The 13,854-nt window shown below is 60.8% G+C and overlaps 1 protein-coding gene across 1 annotated transcript; it reads left to right on the forward strand.

Annotated features, from left to right (window-relative positions):
• Nucleotides 1-1,936: 1,936 nt before the first annotated feature.
• Fam132a (family with sequence similarity 132, member A) lies at nt 1,937-5,023 on the forward strand. The gene is made up of 8 exons (XM_013014151.1): nt 1,937-2,089; nt 3,016-3,132; nt 3,245-3,356; nt 3,434-3,585; nt 3,944-4,052; nt 4,323-4,413; nt 4,512-4,590; nt 4,855-5,023. Exons 1-8 carry the CDS (start codon nt 1,937-1,939, stop codon nt 4,951-4,953), a joined length of 912 nt encoding a protein of 303 aa, XP_012869605.1. The 3' UTR covers nt 4,954-5,023.
• The last annotated feature ends 8,831 nt before the right edge of the window (nt 5,024-13,854 follow it).

Raw genomic sequence — 13,854 nt, forward strand, 5'->3', positions numbered from 1 at the left:
GTGCTGTGGGGTGTTGAGGTATTTGTGTGCTGTGGGGTGTTGAGGTATTTGTGCTGTGGGATGTTGAGGTATTTGTGTGTTGTGGGGTGTTGAGGCATTTGTGTGTTGCAGAGGGTTGCTAAGAGGTATCTGTGTGCTGTGGGGAGGGAAGTGTTTGGAGCCCTTGTAGGCATGTGCCACCCTTCTCTAACCTGCTGTACATGTTTCCTGAGACCTGAGGCTCTGGGAGGCAGAGTTAGCAGGCTCCCCCTCCCCTGCCTCCCGCACCTGGAACCCAGCTGGCCTTGCCTGGGAGCCTTGGTCATCCATGGGGTGGACGCTGGTGGCCTGCACTAATGGCTGGTGCAAGGTGGCTTTTGTCCTGGTGGATGGCATGTCAGGAGTCCTGATGGGGTGCTCTTAACACCTCCCCTCCTTGAAGCTTTCAGTCCGTGTACGGGGAGAGCATGCTTTGCAGGAGGCCTTTGCTTCAGCAGCCTCTAACTGCTTGCTTGAGAACATTCTTCCAAGAAGCCCTTGGGATTTTGTGACAGCTGGGCTTGAGGGTCTGGCTCTCTGGGGAGCAGGTAGTGGGCAGCTAGCAGGGCCCAGAGGAGTCAAGGGCAGGTCAGCCCTCCTCCCGTGCTGGTCCCTGGAGCTGAGGGACAGGAAGCCGTCATGCTCCAGCTCCAGGTAGTTTGCTGGAAGGGGCTGCGGTGGGCCGGGCTCGGGCGGGCCCGTCTGCTCCCGAGGCTGCCTGCACCAACCACCGCTGCACTCTACTTTCAGGCCACAAAAGCAGGGAGTCCCATTGAGGGTGTTGAGCCTTTTCCCTGCCTCGACCAAGGGTAGCAGGGCGGCCCTGCCCCCCTCCAAGTGCGTAGTGCGTAGTGCGTAGTGCGCCAGGCCCCTGGGAGGTTCAGCCTCTACTTCCCCTAAGGTGACTGCACTTGTCTCTTGCACAGCCCTGGATGTGGTCTGGGCAGGGGTCCTGCTTTGGCACTATTACCTTTCTCTAGGTCTGGGAGTCAGACAGTCCGAGTGTTCTGTCCAGCAGGACCAAGACCCAGGGCCAGTGTGCTAGCCTTCCCGCTGGAGGACGCAGCTGCGGGCCAAGCGCAGCTACAGGACATTCTTGGGGAACGGTTGACTACTGGCATCCTGACGCAGGCCATGAAGTCCCCTATTCCTAAATCCAGTCCAAAGGGGGCTTCTGGCCTGGCTTGTTCCCAGCTGACTTGCTTTGTGCAGTCTAGAAATGGTTAGCAAGACTCCTTTCTCCTGCGGACCTTCCACAAACCCTGAAAGTCCACGGGCCACCGGTCTGAAGACGGCTTGGCTCTTGTACTAATTTCCTTGAAGGAAAAGCCTGGGGCTGGGGGCTCTGCTGGCCCAAGAGGGCCGAGAGCAAGGGCCAGGACAGGCTGGAGCGGGGTGGAGCCCTGCCTCTGCTCCCAGGTGCTTCTGCCTCTTCTTGAAGGCCTCAGTTTGGTGGGAGGCCTTGGCTGGGTGCAGGGGGGGATGGGGGGGTGCTTCCCAAGGCCCTCTGCTAGGGATGGAGCTGCGCAAGGGCCGGAGTGAAGGCGCTGCGCAAGGGCCGGAGTGAAGGCGCTGTCCGGCTTAGTTGAGAGGGGGGCCTTTTTAAGGAGGGGGCTGAGGGCAGGGACAGTGGTCATGGGGGGTCCGCCCCGTCCCGCCCCCCCCCCCCCCCCCCCCCGCCAGCCTCCAAGGGAGCCAGAGAGGCCAGGAGGAGGGAGAGCGCCGGGTGGTTGAGTGCTGCGAGGGCCCGGCACAGGGGAGGCTGGCGCCAGCCTCCCAGACCGGGCCGCCGGCGCAGGGCTGTGGTGCAGGCTTGTGCCGGCCTGGCCCACCGGCTGCGCTTGTTGGCCCGCCAGCCACAGATGGGCGTGCCCTCAGGCCTCACCCCCGCAGCCCCGAGCCTGGCAGGCGCAGAGCCATGCGGTGCGGGGCCGGGGCCGCAGCCCTGGCTCTCCTCTGGTCTCAGCTCCTGCTCCTCCCGGACGTGGGAGCGCGGCGCGAGAACAAGAGGCCGCGGCAGCCCTCCAACGCCACTGCCCTCCACAGCCAGGGGCGGCGGGGCGCCCCCCAGGTAGGTGCACGCGTGCTCCGGGGCCCCGCCCTGCCCCCTCTGCCCCGCCAGGGACCCTGGCCGCCGGCCCTACCTGGGGGTCTGCCTCCCGTCAGCCCCTTTGCTCAGGCCTGGGGGGAGGGGAGGGCTCCCAGGGGGGCCGCAGCTTCTCTGCTCGTGGGGTTTAACCTGTCCTGTTCATAGTTGCTCCTCTAGAGAAGACTAGGGCTGAGGACAGGCCGGCCAGCAGGGGTTCTGTCGGCGTCCAGGCTGTGAGAACCACTTGTGCCTTCCTGCTGGACGCTCGCTTGCCACCTGCCCCCTCAACCCAGATGTGGCTGTTGTGCTCAGTGCCAGGGTCCCCGGGCAGACACGGGCTGCCGAGGGGTGGAGTGTGTCCAAGTGCTCCTGCTGCTCCTCCCCGCTTCCAGGGTGGACCCTTGTCCCTTGGACGGGCACCTACACTCCAAGCCAGGAGGTGGCCTGCCCTGCTGCCCGCCTTGGCTCTGTCTGAGGCTAGGGTCCACGTGAGGTAGGCCCTGGCTCCCGCTGGCTGAGGAGGCGCCCTGGAGCGGCCAGGCTCCGTTCCTGTCGGCATGTTCTGTGTGCCTCCTGTCAGCTCAGCCCCCGTCTCCGGGGGCTAGGCCCTAACAGGGCATGCTCACCCTCGCCCACATCCCTCCCTCTGCAGCCCCTCACCTCGTTCAGTCTGTACGCAGGCTTTCAGGAAGCCTTCTGGCCCCGGGTGCCTCTGGGCTTGCCCTCGGTGCGGGAACAGGGCCACGGGAGTCACAGCCTCTCCCACAGGAGCCCAAGGGCGTGAGGTTCGGGCTTTGCCAGGGGTGAGGGTCCTTGACCTTTCTGAGCCCCTCGCTGACCTGAGGCACTGAAAGGCGGGGCCACTAGGGCCTGGTGGTCAGTTCACCAGCCCTGTCCCGTCTCTTCAGCCACCAGAGACCTCAGGACCTGAGCTCTCAGATGCCCACATGACATGGCTAAAATTTGTCCGGAGGCCAGACGATGGGGCCTCTAGAAAACGGTGTGGAGGCCGGGACAAGAGGCTGGTGAGCTCCTGGGCTTTCACGGGGTGAGCCCTCCCGGGCGCTCTCAGGGCCTAGTCCAGGGCAGGAGGTGCGTGTGGCTCCCCTCAGGACCCTTCTCCTTCCGTTTCCCCAGCGAGGCCTCTCAGGGCCCCCGGGGCCCCCGGGGCCGCCCGGTCCCCCTGGTCCCCCCGGCGCTGAAGTCACCCCGGAGGCCTTACTACAGGAATTCCAGGAAATGCTGAAAGGTGAGGCTGCCCTCCAGCCCAGACGTACCCGCCATGGCTGAGGACAGAGTGACCCCAGATCTCCCTCCTCCCAACAGAGGCCGCAGAACATCGGTTCTCAGGGCTGACGGACACCGTGCTGCGCCAGGGGCCCAGCCCGCGGCTAGTGGCTGAGGCCTTCCATTGCTGGCTGAAGGGTCCCACGCTGGTGGACAAGAAGACGCTGGTGGAGCTGAAGGGGTTCGAGGCTGTGAGTGGGGAAGGGTCAGGGTGATTTGGGTGTCTCAAGCACCCACACACCCAAGGTTCTGTCTGGGGGCGGGATACAGGATGGGCCCCCGCCGGCAAGGTAGGCCTGTACGCACCTCTGGACATCCACCACGTGGACGGCTGCTGGGCCTGTCCATGCCCGGGGGTCCGGGGAAACTTCCCAGGAGACAGGTGGAGAGCCCCAGATGCCCAGACTCCATCTTTACCAAGACGGGGACAGACTGGAGCGTCCCATCTACATGAGAGCCGGCCCAGCAGGCTCCGCTGGGGACGAGAGAGCGAGGCGCCCGAGGGGAGGGCGCAGACGCTACAGCCAGCCTCCCTCTGCCGCCCCTCAGCCCGCCGCCCAGGGGGCCTTCCTGCGAGGGTCTGGCCTGAGCCTGGCCTCCGGCAGATTCACAGCCCCGGTCTCTGCCATCTTCCAGTTTTCTGCCAGCCTGCAAGTGGGTGAGCCGGGCTGCCTGTGTTGTGTCCTGAGGGTGAGGGGTAGGTTAGCCATCGGGGGTGGGTGTCTGGTCCTACGGGCTCTGGGTGGGATGGGGGCCCAGGGAGCCAATTCTAGGCCTGTCCTGAGGGTGAGGGGTAGGTTAGCCATCGGGGGTGGGTGTCTGGTCTTACGGGCTCTGGGTGGGATGGGGGGCCGGGTGTCCCTGCTGTAATTCTAGGCCTGTCCTGGGACAGCATCCGGAAGCCTCCTTTCTGTTGCTGTCTGCACAGATCACAGTGAACTTCGGGGCAGGGGCCGGCTGCGGGCCCGGGACGCTGTGCGTGTCCTCATCTGTATCCAGTCCTTGTGCCACCGCCACGCGTGAGTAGGCCTGGCCGCCGCCACAGGCCAGAGCCCCTGGGCTTCATCATTTTGGGGTGTCGGGGTCCCTCACCCTTGCCCCTTTGTACCACGCCCAGGTCCCTGGAGGCTGTCTCGGGCCTGGAGAGTAACAGCAGGGTCTTCACTGCACAGGTTCAGGGGCTACTACAGCTGCAGGTGAGGGACGGGGCCCCGGGGTAGAGCGGGGTCTGGAGGGCTTCCCAGCCCGGAGTGGGAGGTGGGAGGGATGGTGGCATCTCCCCGGAGACTGGACCTGGGGCCCTTGTGGCTTTATGGGCACTTCCTGCGGGGTCCCGTGGCCCTGGCGGGCACTTCCTGCGGGGACCGTCCTTAGCCGCTCTGTGGGTGGCAGCTGGGCTCCGTGTGCTCCCTCATGGGGGCAGGGCCACTGCTGTGGTAAGCCCGCTGTGCTGCTTCCAGGCTGGACAGTACACCTCTGTGTTTGTGGACAACGGCTCCGGGGCCGTCCTCACCATCCAGAGTGGCTCCAGCTTCTCGGGGCTGCTCCTGGGCGCATGAGCGAGGAGACGCCACGTTGCCCCAGAGAGGAGGTGACTGGGACCCCTGGGTGATAGCTGTCATTACTGCAATAAAGAGCCCCAACCCTTCCCACTGGCTGCTGCTGCTGGTCATTGCGTTGGTGATGTGTGCCAGGTGGTCCGGGGCGGGCAGGCGTGTACAGCACAGAACACAAAGTGTGGCCGTAGTGGACTGCAAGCGAAGCCCTCATGGCCTCCAGACCCACGCCAGCCGGGCCTCCCAGCCGGGGCCGTTCTGAGCTTACGGAGGAGCACCAGCGTCCGTGTAGATTTCTGCTTAGCTCTGTCCGTGACCCGGGACCTCTCCTCGGGCCTGGCAGCAGCAGCTATGGATGTTGGGCCTCAGCTTGTTCGGAGGATGGCACCGACGTGGAGGGCCACTTGGGGGCTTGGGGACCTATGGCCTGTGGGAAGGGAGGGAGTTCAGGTATGTGCAGGCCAGGTACAGGACCGTGTGCTCCCGTCGCAGGCCGCAGACCACGTGCCAAGCTGTGCTGACACTGCGGGCTGGGGAATGCTGCCCAGGCTGAAGTAGGTGTCCCCTCTTGCCACCTTCCCCGGGGATGGTCACCATACTCCAAAGACCGTGGCGGGTGAGGGGTAAGCCTCGCAGCCCTTGGGACAGAAGCCAGTGGCCAAGGCCCTGCATTTGCCTCCTGTGCCCTTTTATTTTTTGTCAGTCATAGGACTTGAACTCAGGGCCTGGGCGCTGTCCCTGATCTCTTTTGCTCAAGGCAAGCACTCTACCACTTGAGCCACAACATCACTTCCAGTTTTCTGGTGGTTTCTTAGAGTTAAGAGTCTCACGGACTTTCCTGCCTGGGCTGGCTTTGAACCGCGATCCTCAGCTCTCAGCCGCCTGGCTCCTATCCCATCCTCCCTGCTCCATTTTGAATCTATCAACTTAAGAGCGGAGAAGGAAGCTGGGCGCCCAAGCCCCAGGACCGACAACAACAACAACGAAAAGCCTCAGAATGCCCTAGCTTAAACCAAGTTGCTGTGCTGTGCACCATTTCTGGTCGCCTCCTTGGCCCTCAGTTTATCCAGTGGGCTTCTAGCCTCTGTGTCCTGCAGCCACTGGTGGGACACAGCTGGCCCTGGAGATCCTGCTCCAAGGCCCACACTGGCCTCCCGTCCTGGGGCCTGGTGGTCAGGGTGTAGGGTGGGGCAGCACGGAGTAGAAGCAGCCAAGGCTCAGGTTTGTCACATCCCCCACGAGGGAGGGAGGGCCGTGACCTGCCTGGGGCCTCCCAGGAGGCTCCTCCCCCAGGCCCTGCGGAGCAGAGAGCCAGCAAACCTAGCCAGGCCTGGTCTCTGCACTGACCTGTCCCCACCTCTGCCTCTGATCCCTTCAGGATCTTGAGGGGCTGTCGGGGCGTCTGCTTCGCTGCAGCTCCTGTGCCGGCCTGGTCTGATGGGAGCTTCTAACTGCCCGCAATGGCCAGTGTGGGGCAGCCCTGGAATCTTGGGCAGGGAGGTTGAGAGGGGAAAGTCACATGGGTGTCTTCAGGCTTGGGCCTGACAGGTCATGGGAGCCCAAGCTAGATGCAGAAGGCCGGGTGTGGGGCGTCCCCTCCCCGCCCACCTCCTTGGGCTGAGGTCTGGGGCCATGGCATCTCCCTCCCACAGCCACAGCACCAAAAGCCAGGGTGCCCACCGGTTCTCACACCAGTGGGCACACACTGAGGAACTGCCCAGGGCGCACAGGCAGAGGCCTGAGGGTCACGATCCTGTGAGCAGGCAGAGCAGGGCCTGGGCGGCGTGGCCAGGGGCCAGCGTGACTTGAACACCCCACCTGCAGAGCCAGAGACCCCCTGCTTACATCGGTTTTCAGAGGCTGCTTCTGAGACTGAGCAACTGCCCGTGCCTCGCCTGCAGTCATTTGCTCCTGTCTTTCCCCTCTGCCCTGTTCCGAGCGTCCACCATGCTGTGCAAGCCGGGCCTGACGGGCAGAGGCGTGCTGACAGTGCCCTGTAGCTGCCAGCCCGGGAAGTGGGCTCACCTCTCCAGCCGCCAGCCTGCTGTCTGCCGCAGGGGCCGTGATGATCCAGACGGAGACCAGAGAATGGGACCAGGGCCCCACAGACAGACGGCGATGAGCTGGTGAGAGATGAGGACGCGTAGCGTTTGGGGGCCAGCCCTGCGGAGCAATCCTGGGCAAGTGGCCAGGCCAGGGTGGGCGCCAAGTCAAGTCTACCTGCGTCCATTGTCTCCTCTTTCTCCCAGCTCCTGCCCCTAATTGGAGGTCATTAGCCACCTGGCTGAATCCCTCTGGAATGTGCTGTCTAGCTGAGCCCCAGTGGCTGGGGTGAGGGGCGCTGGCAGAGGGTCCAGCTACAGCCCAGACTGACCCCTGCGCCCAGCCCAGAAAACAAGCCAGCTGGTCTGTATGCTTTCTCAGCTTCACCTGGCCCGAGGGTCCCCCAGGGCCGTGTCCCATTTTGGCGCTGTGTTGTGGAGTGGCCCAAATGGCTGCTTCTCAGCCTTGGGCAGGGCCAGTGCTCGAGCAGGCGGCAGGAGCTGCTGGTGGCCTTACTGACCCCTCCTCTAGGCTAACTTCCTAGAACCTTGGCCTGACCCTGGAGCCACGTAGGTGTAGGTTCTGGTTGTCCCTGGGAGGCGTGTCCAGCACCAGGACCTTTTCCCTCCGGCCTTCAGCCTCGCCCCGCAGTGGAGCAAACACTTCCTAAGCTTTGTTCTGCACCGCTCTCCGAGCAGACTTGACCAGCCCCTCTGGCCCTGAGGCCTGCTCTGGTGCTGGGGGTTATGAATCAGTGTCTGGGCAGAGCCTGTCCTCTGTGTACAGCAAGAGCCTGGACAGGGGCTTAGGGAGTAGTTGGGGGAGGGGTTGCTGAGGCGGGCTCTGGCCTGAGACACGTCTCTCAGGCGTAGATGGCGTCACCCACGCTCATCTCCAGCCCTGGCTGTTCCCTTGTCTCCTCGGGTTCAGGTATGCAGACGAGGTCTGCTGGCTGGCTAGAGGCCTAGAGTCGGCTCCAGATTGTAGCCATGTAGGTTGGCCCTTTGAAGGGTCTACGCCAAGGGCCCTGGCCTTGTGGAGTGCTTGCTCCTGCTGGGCATTCTTTTTCCCCAGTCCTGGGCACTGTCCCTGAGCCTCTTTTGCTCAAGGCTAGCACTCTACTACTTGAGTTACAGCTCCACTTGCAGATTTTTTGGCAGTTTATTGGAGGTAAGAGGCTCATGAACTTCCCTACCGAGGCTGGCTTCAAACCACAATCCCCAGATCTCAGCTTCTGGTGTAGCTAGGATTACAGGTGTGAGCCACTAGGCTGGGTAGTAAGCTCATTATATCACCCATGGGCCCTAGAGCTAGACTACATACCATAACTCACAGTACTTGAACAGAGGTCAAGGGTGACCTGCATATGTCTGAGTCTATCTCTGGGAGTCTGTGTGGGTGACGTGAGGAGTTTGTGGGTTTGTCTTAGTGTGTCCCCACACAGGTGCCCCACATGTCTGTAAGTCCATGTGGCTGGGTCTTTATGTTTTCAGGGGTCTCCTTTCTGTGGCCACAATGGCTTCAATGAGCCAGGACCACCAGACCCATAGGAAATAATCTCAAAGATGTGTCCTGGTGACTGGCCAGCCAGTCACTGAGCTCAGAGGTGGTCCTGTTCATAGACCTTCCTGTCAGGGAATCGGATGGCATTCTGCCGATGCTCACCCCGTGGGATGAGCATCCTGTCCCCTGTTCTGAGGAGAAGGTCCTTGGATGCAGCAGAGGGTCTCGCGTCTGTGGAGTTTTTCCTGTAGGGCACTGGCCTTAGGCAAGCTGAGGAGGCCCTGGTGGACGGTAGCTAGTAGACTGAGCCCGGGGTGCTGTCCTGAACTATTTGTCACAGACTGGGTTTGGCTAGTCTGCCATAGGGTTCCCATTTCAGGCCACTGTGACCTCAGGGTTCCTTCTGAGTCACTACTGGGTCCAGGTGGGCTGGGAAGCACACCCCTGCCCCCCCCCCCGCCCCTGCCCACCACTGACACCAAACAGATCTGACTTTGTGTCTGGTGGTTGCTGGGCCTAGACAGAAGGGCTTGGCAGTTCCTGGAGTGGGCCCACGTGGCGGGGCTTGGGGACAAAGGGTCTTTGTTAGGGAGGATTTGGGGCACAGCCTCTGCTCTGGGGCAGTGACTCACAGGTTTCTTAAGAGCGATAACATCAGTTTTGCAACAGCCTGCCTGTCACACTCCAGCCTGGCCCCTCGGATCCTGGGCGCCCACAGCCTTGAGGCCCTGCGGAGGCTGGGTGTGTGGAGCCGCGGGGCAGGTGGGAGCAGGAAGCTGGTGCTCGAGGCCCTGCAAACCCCCTTCTGCAGAGAAGTGTCTCTACAAGCAGCCACTCCACCCCTTCCAGCCTGAGCTGCCTCCTGACCTCGTCAGAACCTCGCCCCTGGCCCAGAAGGCTGTGGGAGTCCCCTTCCCAGGCCGTCCCTCCCGCCTCTCCCAGGCCAGGCGTACCTTCAGGCTCAGCTCTTGTAGACACTTCCAGCAGTTTGGTATGACTCTCTGGGACCAGCTGGGCTATGTCAAAGGCCCATCGGGATGCAGCCAGCGAGACAGAGAGACTCTGTCACTGCCGGCAGGGACTTGAGCCTGCGTGGCCATCCATCACTCCCCCGCAGGATCAGAGGGGCACAGGGCCTGTGGGGGAGGCTGGCCACACTGAGACCTTCAGACGCCGCCAGAGGGAGGGGGCTGAGGCTTGGGTTTCCTCCTCTGGCCACCAGGCTGCTCGGGCCTTGGAGGGAGGTTGGGTTGGACACCGGCCCCCGCTGGACTGCTATCCTAGAACTGCTGCCTATGCTGTTTGCTGTAAAGGATGAAGCTGACCAGTACCCAGGCTTTCACAGGGCTTTGTGGCATTGCTGGAGAGCCTTGGCTGAGCCAGAACCTGCTCTGTGGTTCTACCACAGCCTGTGGGACAATGCAGGACGGGCCAATGGCTGTGCACAGCTGACATGCCTGTGGCTAGGCAGGACGTGAGAAGCAGAAGAGGCCCAAGCCTTTCAGATGCCTCATCTCTCCAAGGTCCCGGGCTTTGGCCATCCCATCAGGTCATCCCAGGACTCCGGGAAGGGGTGAGGTGGACTGCAGAGACACTGAAGGAGCCCTGGGGCTTGGTTGGCAGCGGGCTGGCCCAGGATGCGAATGTAGCCTGGTAAGAAGCTGTGAGGTGAGGGACGCAGGGCTGAGGGTGGTAACTACAAAGGGGAGGGGTTGGAGCCCAGAAGCTGGGAGAGGGAGACCCCAGACACTGAGCTGTTGGAAGTTCAAGGGTCACACAAGGGGAGATCCCTGGGAAACTGGGCTGTGGCCCCTCAAAAGCTGTTACTCTAGAGATGGACCAGGCCTGGGGCAACAAGTATATGCCGCAACCTAACCTGCTCCCTGTGTGGGAGCAAGGCCATCCGTCTCAAAGCTTATAAGGCAGAACTGAGCGTCTCCACAGGCCGCGGGATCAGAACAAGGTAAACTGAATTAGAAAACTTTTACTGGGTTATGCACCGTGGCCTCCTCTGTGGTCACTGGCTCCAACTCTTGCCTGGGTAGCCGGTTGTAGGTAGTGTGGCTGGGTACAGGTAGTGTGGCGGTTGTAGGTACTGTGGCTGGTTGTAGGTAGTGTGGCGGTTGTAGGTAGTGTGGCGGTTGTAGGTACTGTGGCTGGTTGTAGTGTGGCGGTTGTAGGTACTGTGGCTGGTTGTAGGTAGTGTGGCCAGGCACAGGTAGCACAGCCATCAGACCGTACCTGGGACAGGCAGCCAGGGAGAGAGAGGCAGGTTCTGGATGAACAAAGCAGTGCGGTGTGGATCAGGCCAGAAAGGATTGAGAGGCTGAGCAGCTCTGACAGGCCACTGCTGCAGGCTGAGAGGACAGCACATGCCCCTGAAACGGCATCTGCAAAGACCCAGGAGCAGGCTCGGCCCCATCACCTGTTGGAAGGGACTGTGAGCCACGGGTTCACTGCCCAGCGGGGCTCGCTCAAGTGTCCCTCAGCCCATGAAGGAGCCCTACCTGTGTCCTCTCCACCTGCGTCCTCTTCCCGAGAGCCCCATCTTACTGAGCCAGGGCTCTCCAGGGGAGGCCACCTGACCCATCTCCAAACAAGAGCCTCTTCACAGGTGCCAGGCCTCGACACTTCCAATCTGGCCCTCAGGCCTCAGTCCCTTACAGGAAATGGAGAATCAGGATCACAGGAAACAGGGCACAGGGCAAGTGGGTGGTGATAGAGATTGAGGTGTCAGGGCTCCCGCAGGCCCAGTGGCTGGCCTCTCCTGCCAGGCTCTGCTGCCAATTTCAGCTCCTTGGGCTACTTTAAGGTCTGAAGGGTGGCTGTGAAGGAGGAGCCCACACATCCATCCCAGGGGACATGCAGAGGCAGCAGGCACAGGAGAACGATTATTATAAGGTTTATTAGAGGAGCCGTGTCTCCCCCAAGAGGGAGCACATGGCCTCCGTCCCCATCCAGGTAGTGGAAGGTCTGGGGGATATAGGAAGTGAGGTAGATGGGAGTTCGGGTGGAGGGAGGGGCTGGCTATAGGGAGGGAACTCCAGGAATGGGAGGCCCCCCCCCATCTGGGTGGAGCCTGAGGACCAAAGGTGAGCATAACACTAACAAGTCTGTAGGGGAAGCCAAAATGCAGGTGTTTTGGATAGCAGGAAAGCTGACTTTGAGCCTCCACATCAGTCTTGGAAACAAGGGACCAGGCTTCCCCAGGAGGAGGGTGAAGAGGGCATCCTTCTGGACCATGAAGGATCCTGAGGTAGACCAGAGCCCTTTGCTCTCCTCTTAGGAGCACCTTACCTGCTCCAAAAGGCATCCTGACACGGCACTGCCCTCACCCCTAAACCTGCCATGTCCCCAGGCCGGGGCTGCCCACCACAGACAAGAGCTCAAAGCCAGTCTAGCCTGGAAAGCATGCTGTGCTATGCCAGCGCCTGTGAGCTCAGCGTTGCAAGTCACTGTCTCCAGAGGTCTTGGGGAGGGAGGCGCGGCTCAGCTGGTAGAGCACTGGCCCATGAATGAAAGCACCAGGTACCGACTTCAAGTCTCAGTCTCAGACCAAAAAGGAAAGGAAAAAAGAGGCCCTGCTGCTTCCCAGGCTCAGCCAGCCCGGCTGCCTGGAGCGGTGCCTGGCGAGCAAAGGCAGCAGAGCGGGGTGGCAGGAGACGCAGGGAGGGAGAGCCTGGGGAGAGGCTGCAGAAGTCCTCTCTAGCCTGTCCGTGGGCTTCAGGGCCAGAGAACAAGGCTTCAGCTGAGACGTGTCCTCCAAATCCTGGCCTCGTCTAAAGAAGCTTCGTTTTGTGGGTCAAAACCAAGTGCACGATGATGCTGGCACTTGCAGTGCTCATCAGACCCTGTTCTCAAAGCCTGGGGAAGGCACTCAACGGGCCAGAGCAGGTCTCCCAGATCTTCAAGTTTTACACCAAATGTTTTCTCTGAACAGGTAGCAAATCGTGACATTTTACACAGCCGGCATGCTTTCTGGAGGGCCAGCTGTGGGGCACCACGGAGTTCTGGGAGTGCAGCCTCTATCTCAAGTCCCAGCTCTTCCTCTGGCCATGTGGTCCTGAATGGCCTAAGCTTTTTGGTATCTGTACTGAAGAACAGACGTGCCAATCCTTCAAGCGACTCCTAGGCTCAGCCATGACCCCTCAGGTGAAAAATGGTGGACACAAGTCTGGGTCCCGTTGCATCAACAGCCCCAGGGAGCCATCACTATACCCTCCGCTCACCTAGATCTTCCAGGAGCAGTGGACACACAGGGCACCTCCTACCGGCTTTAGGGGCACACAGGCCTCCTAGTCTGACCTGCATGGGCCTTGGGGCTGGTCCCATGCCACCCTCTGAAGTTAGAACTGCAGTCCAGGTCACTGACCACAAGACCTCCTTCCTTCCAGGTCTAGGGCTTCTCTTGAGTGCTGGATGTTTGCCTCTGAGCTCCCAGCCTGAGAAGGCAAAAGGTGGTGACAGGTAGTCAGGTAATGTCCTTTCCCCCGTCCATGGCCAAAGTTGGACAGCAGGGTCCATGCAGGAACATATCCAGGCTACCTAAAACAGAAAGGCTGACCAGGGCCAGGCGTGGTGGCACACATCTGCAAGCCCAGGAGTTTGAGGCTGAGGTGGAGGCCTAAGAGCCCAGGGCCAGCCAAGGATCTATGCTGAGACTGTTACAAAAAAGCCAAAAAACAAATACAAAAGACCAGGAGGTTTTGTGCTAAAGCTATTTTGTGCAAGCAGCACATTAAATGGTGTGTGTGTGTGTGCTAACAGTGCTGTTAAGGTTTATGTGGTCGAGTATTAGCTGGAAAATCATGTTTTCTTAAGACAGAATCTGGGAAGGCTTGTCAACACACAAGAGTTGAGATTCCTGGAACTTGGGCTGTTTGAGGAAGGGAGAATCTGAAGGACTGTGTAGAGGCCTTAAAAGGAAAGTCTGTTCACAAAGAGACAAAGGGACTGACTTATGTATAAACTTAAAAGAGGAATGGACAGTTTAAAAATTCCTCAACGTTTAAACACACCGGGGCGGCCACTCGGGCTGTTAACAGATTAACCCACAGATTTCAAGTTCTGATTTGTCTTCTCTTAAATAATAATAATAATAATAAAAAGCCTTGAGGCCTGCATACAACCAACTTGAAGCTCTTATCTACACACATGGACAGTATTTATAAACAGCTCACAGGCAACCTGAACTGTATGGACCACAGACCCGTCCCAGAGCCGGTGTCACGCCAGCTCCGGCCTCAGACTTACACAAGACGAAAGACCCCCGCCAGAGACGCCAAGCGAGGTCCCCCGCCCCTCGGTGCGCGTGGATGGATGGCGGCGGGCGGGTCACAGCGGCGCAGGCTGGGCGGG

This window comes from Dipodomys ordii, unplaced genomic scaffold (genome assembly GCF_000151885.1).
Source record: "Dipodomys ordii isolate 6190 unplaced genomic scaffold, Dord_2.0 Scaffold22, whole genome shotgun sequence".
Classification (NCBI taxonomy): Eukaryota; Metazoa; Chordata; class Mammalia; order Rodentia; family Heteromyidae; genus Dipodomys; species Dipodomys ordii.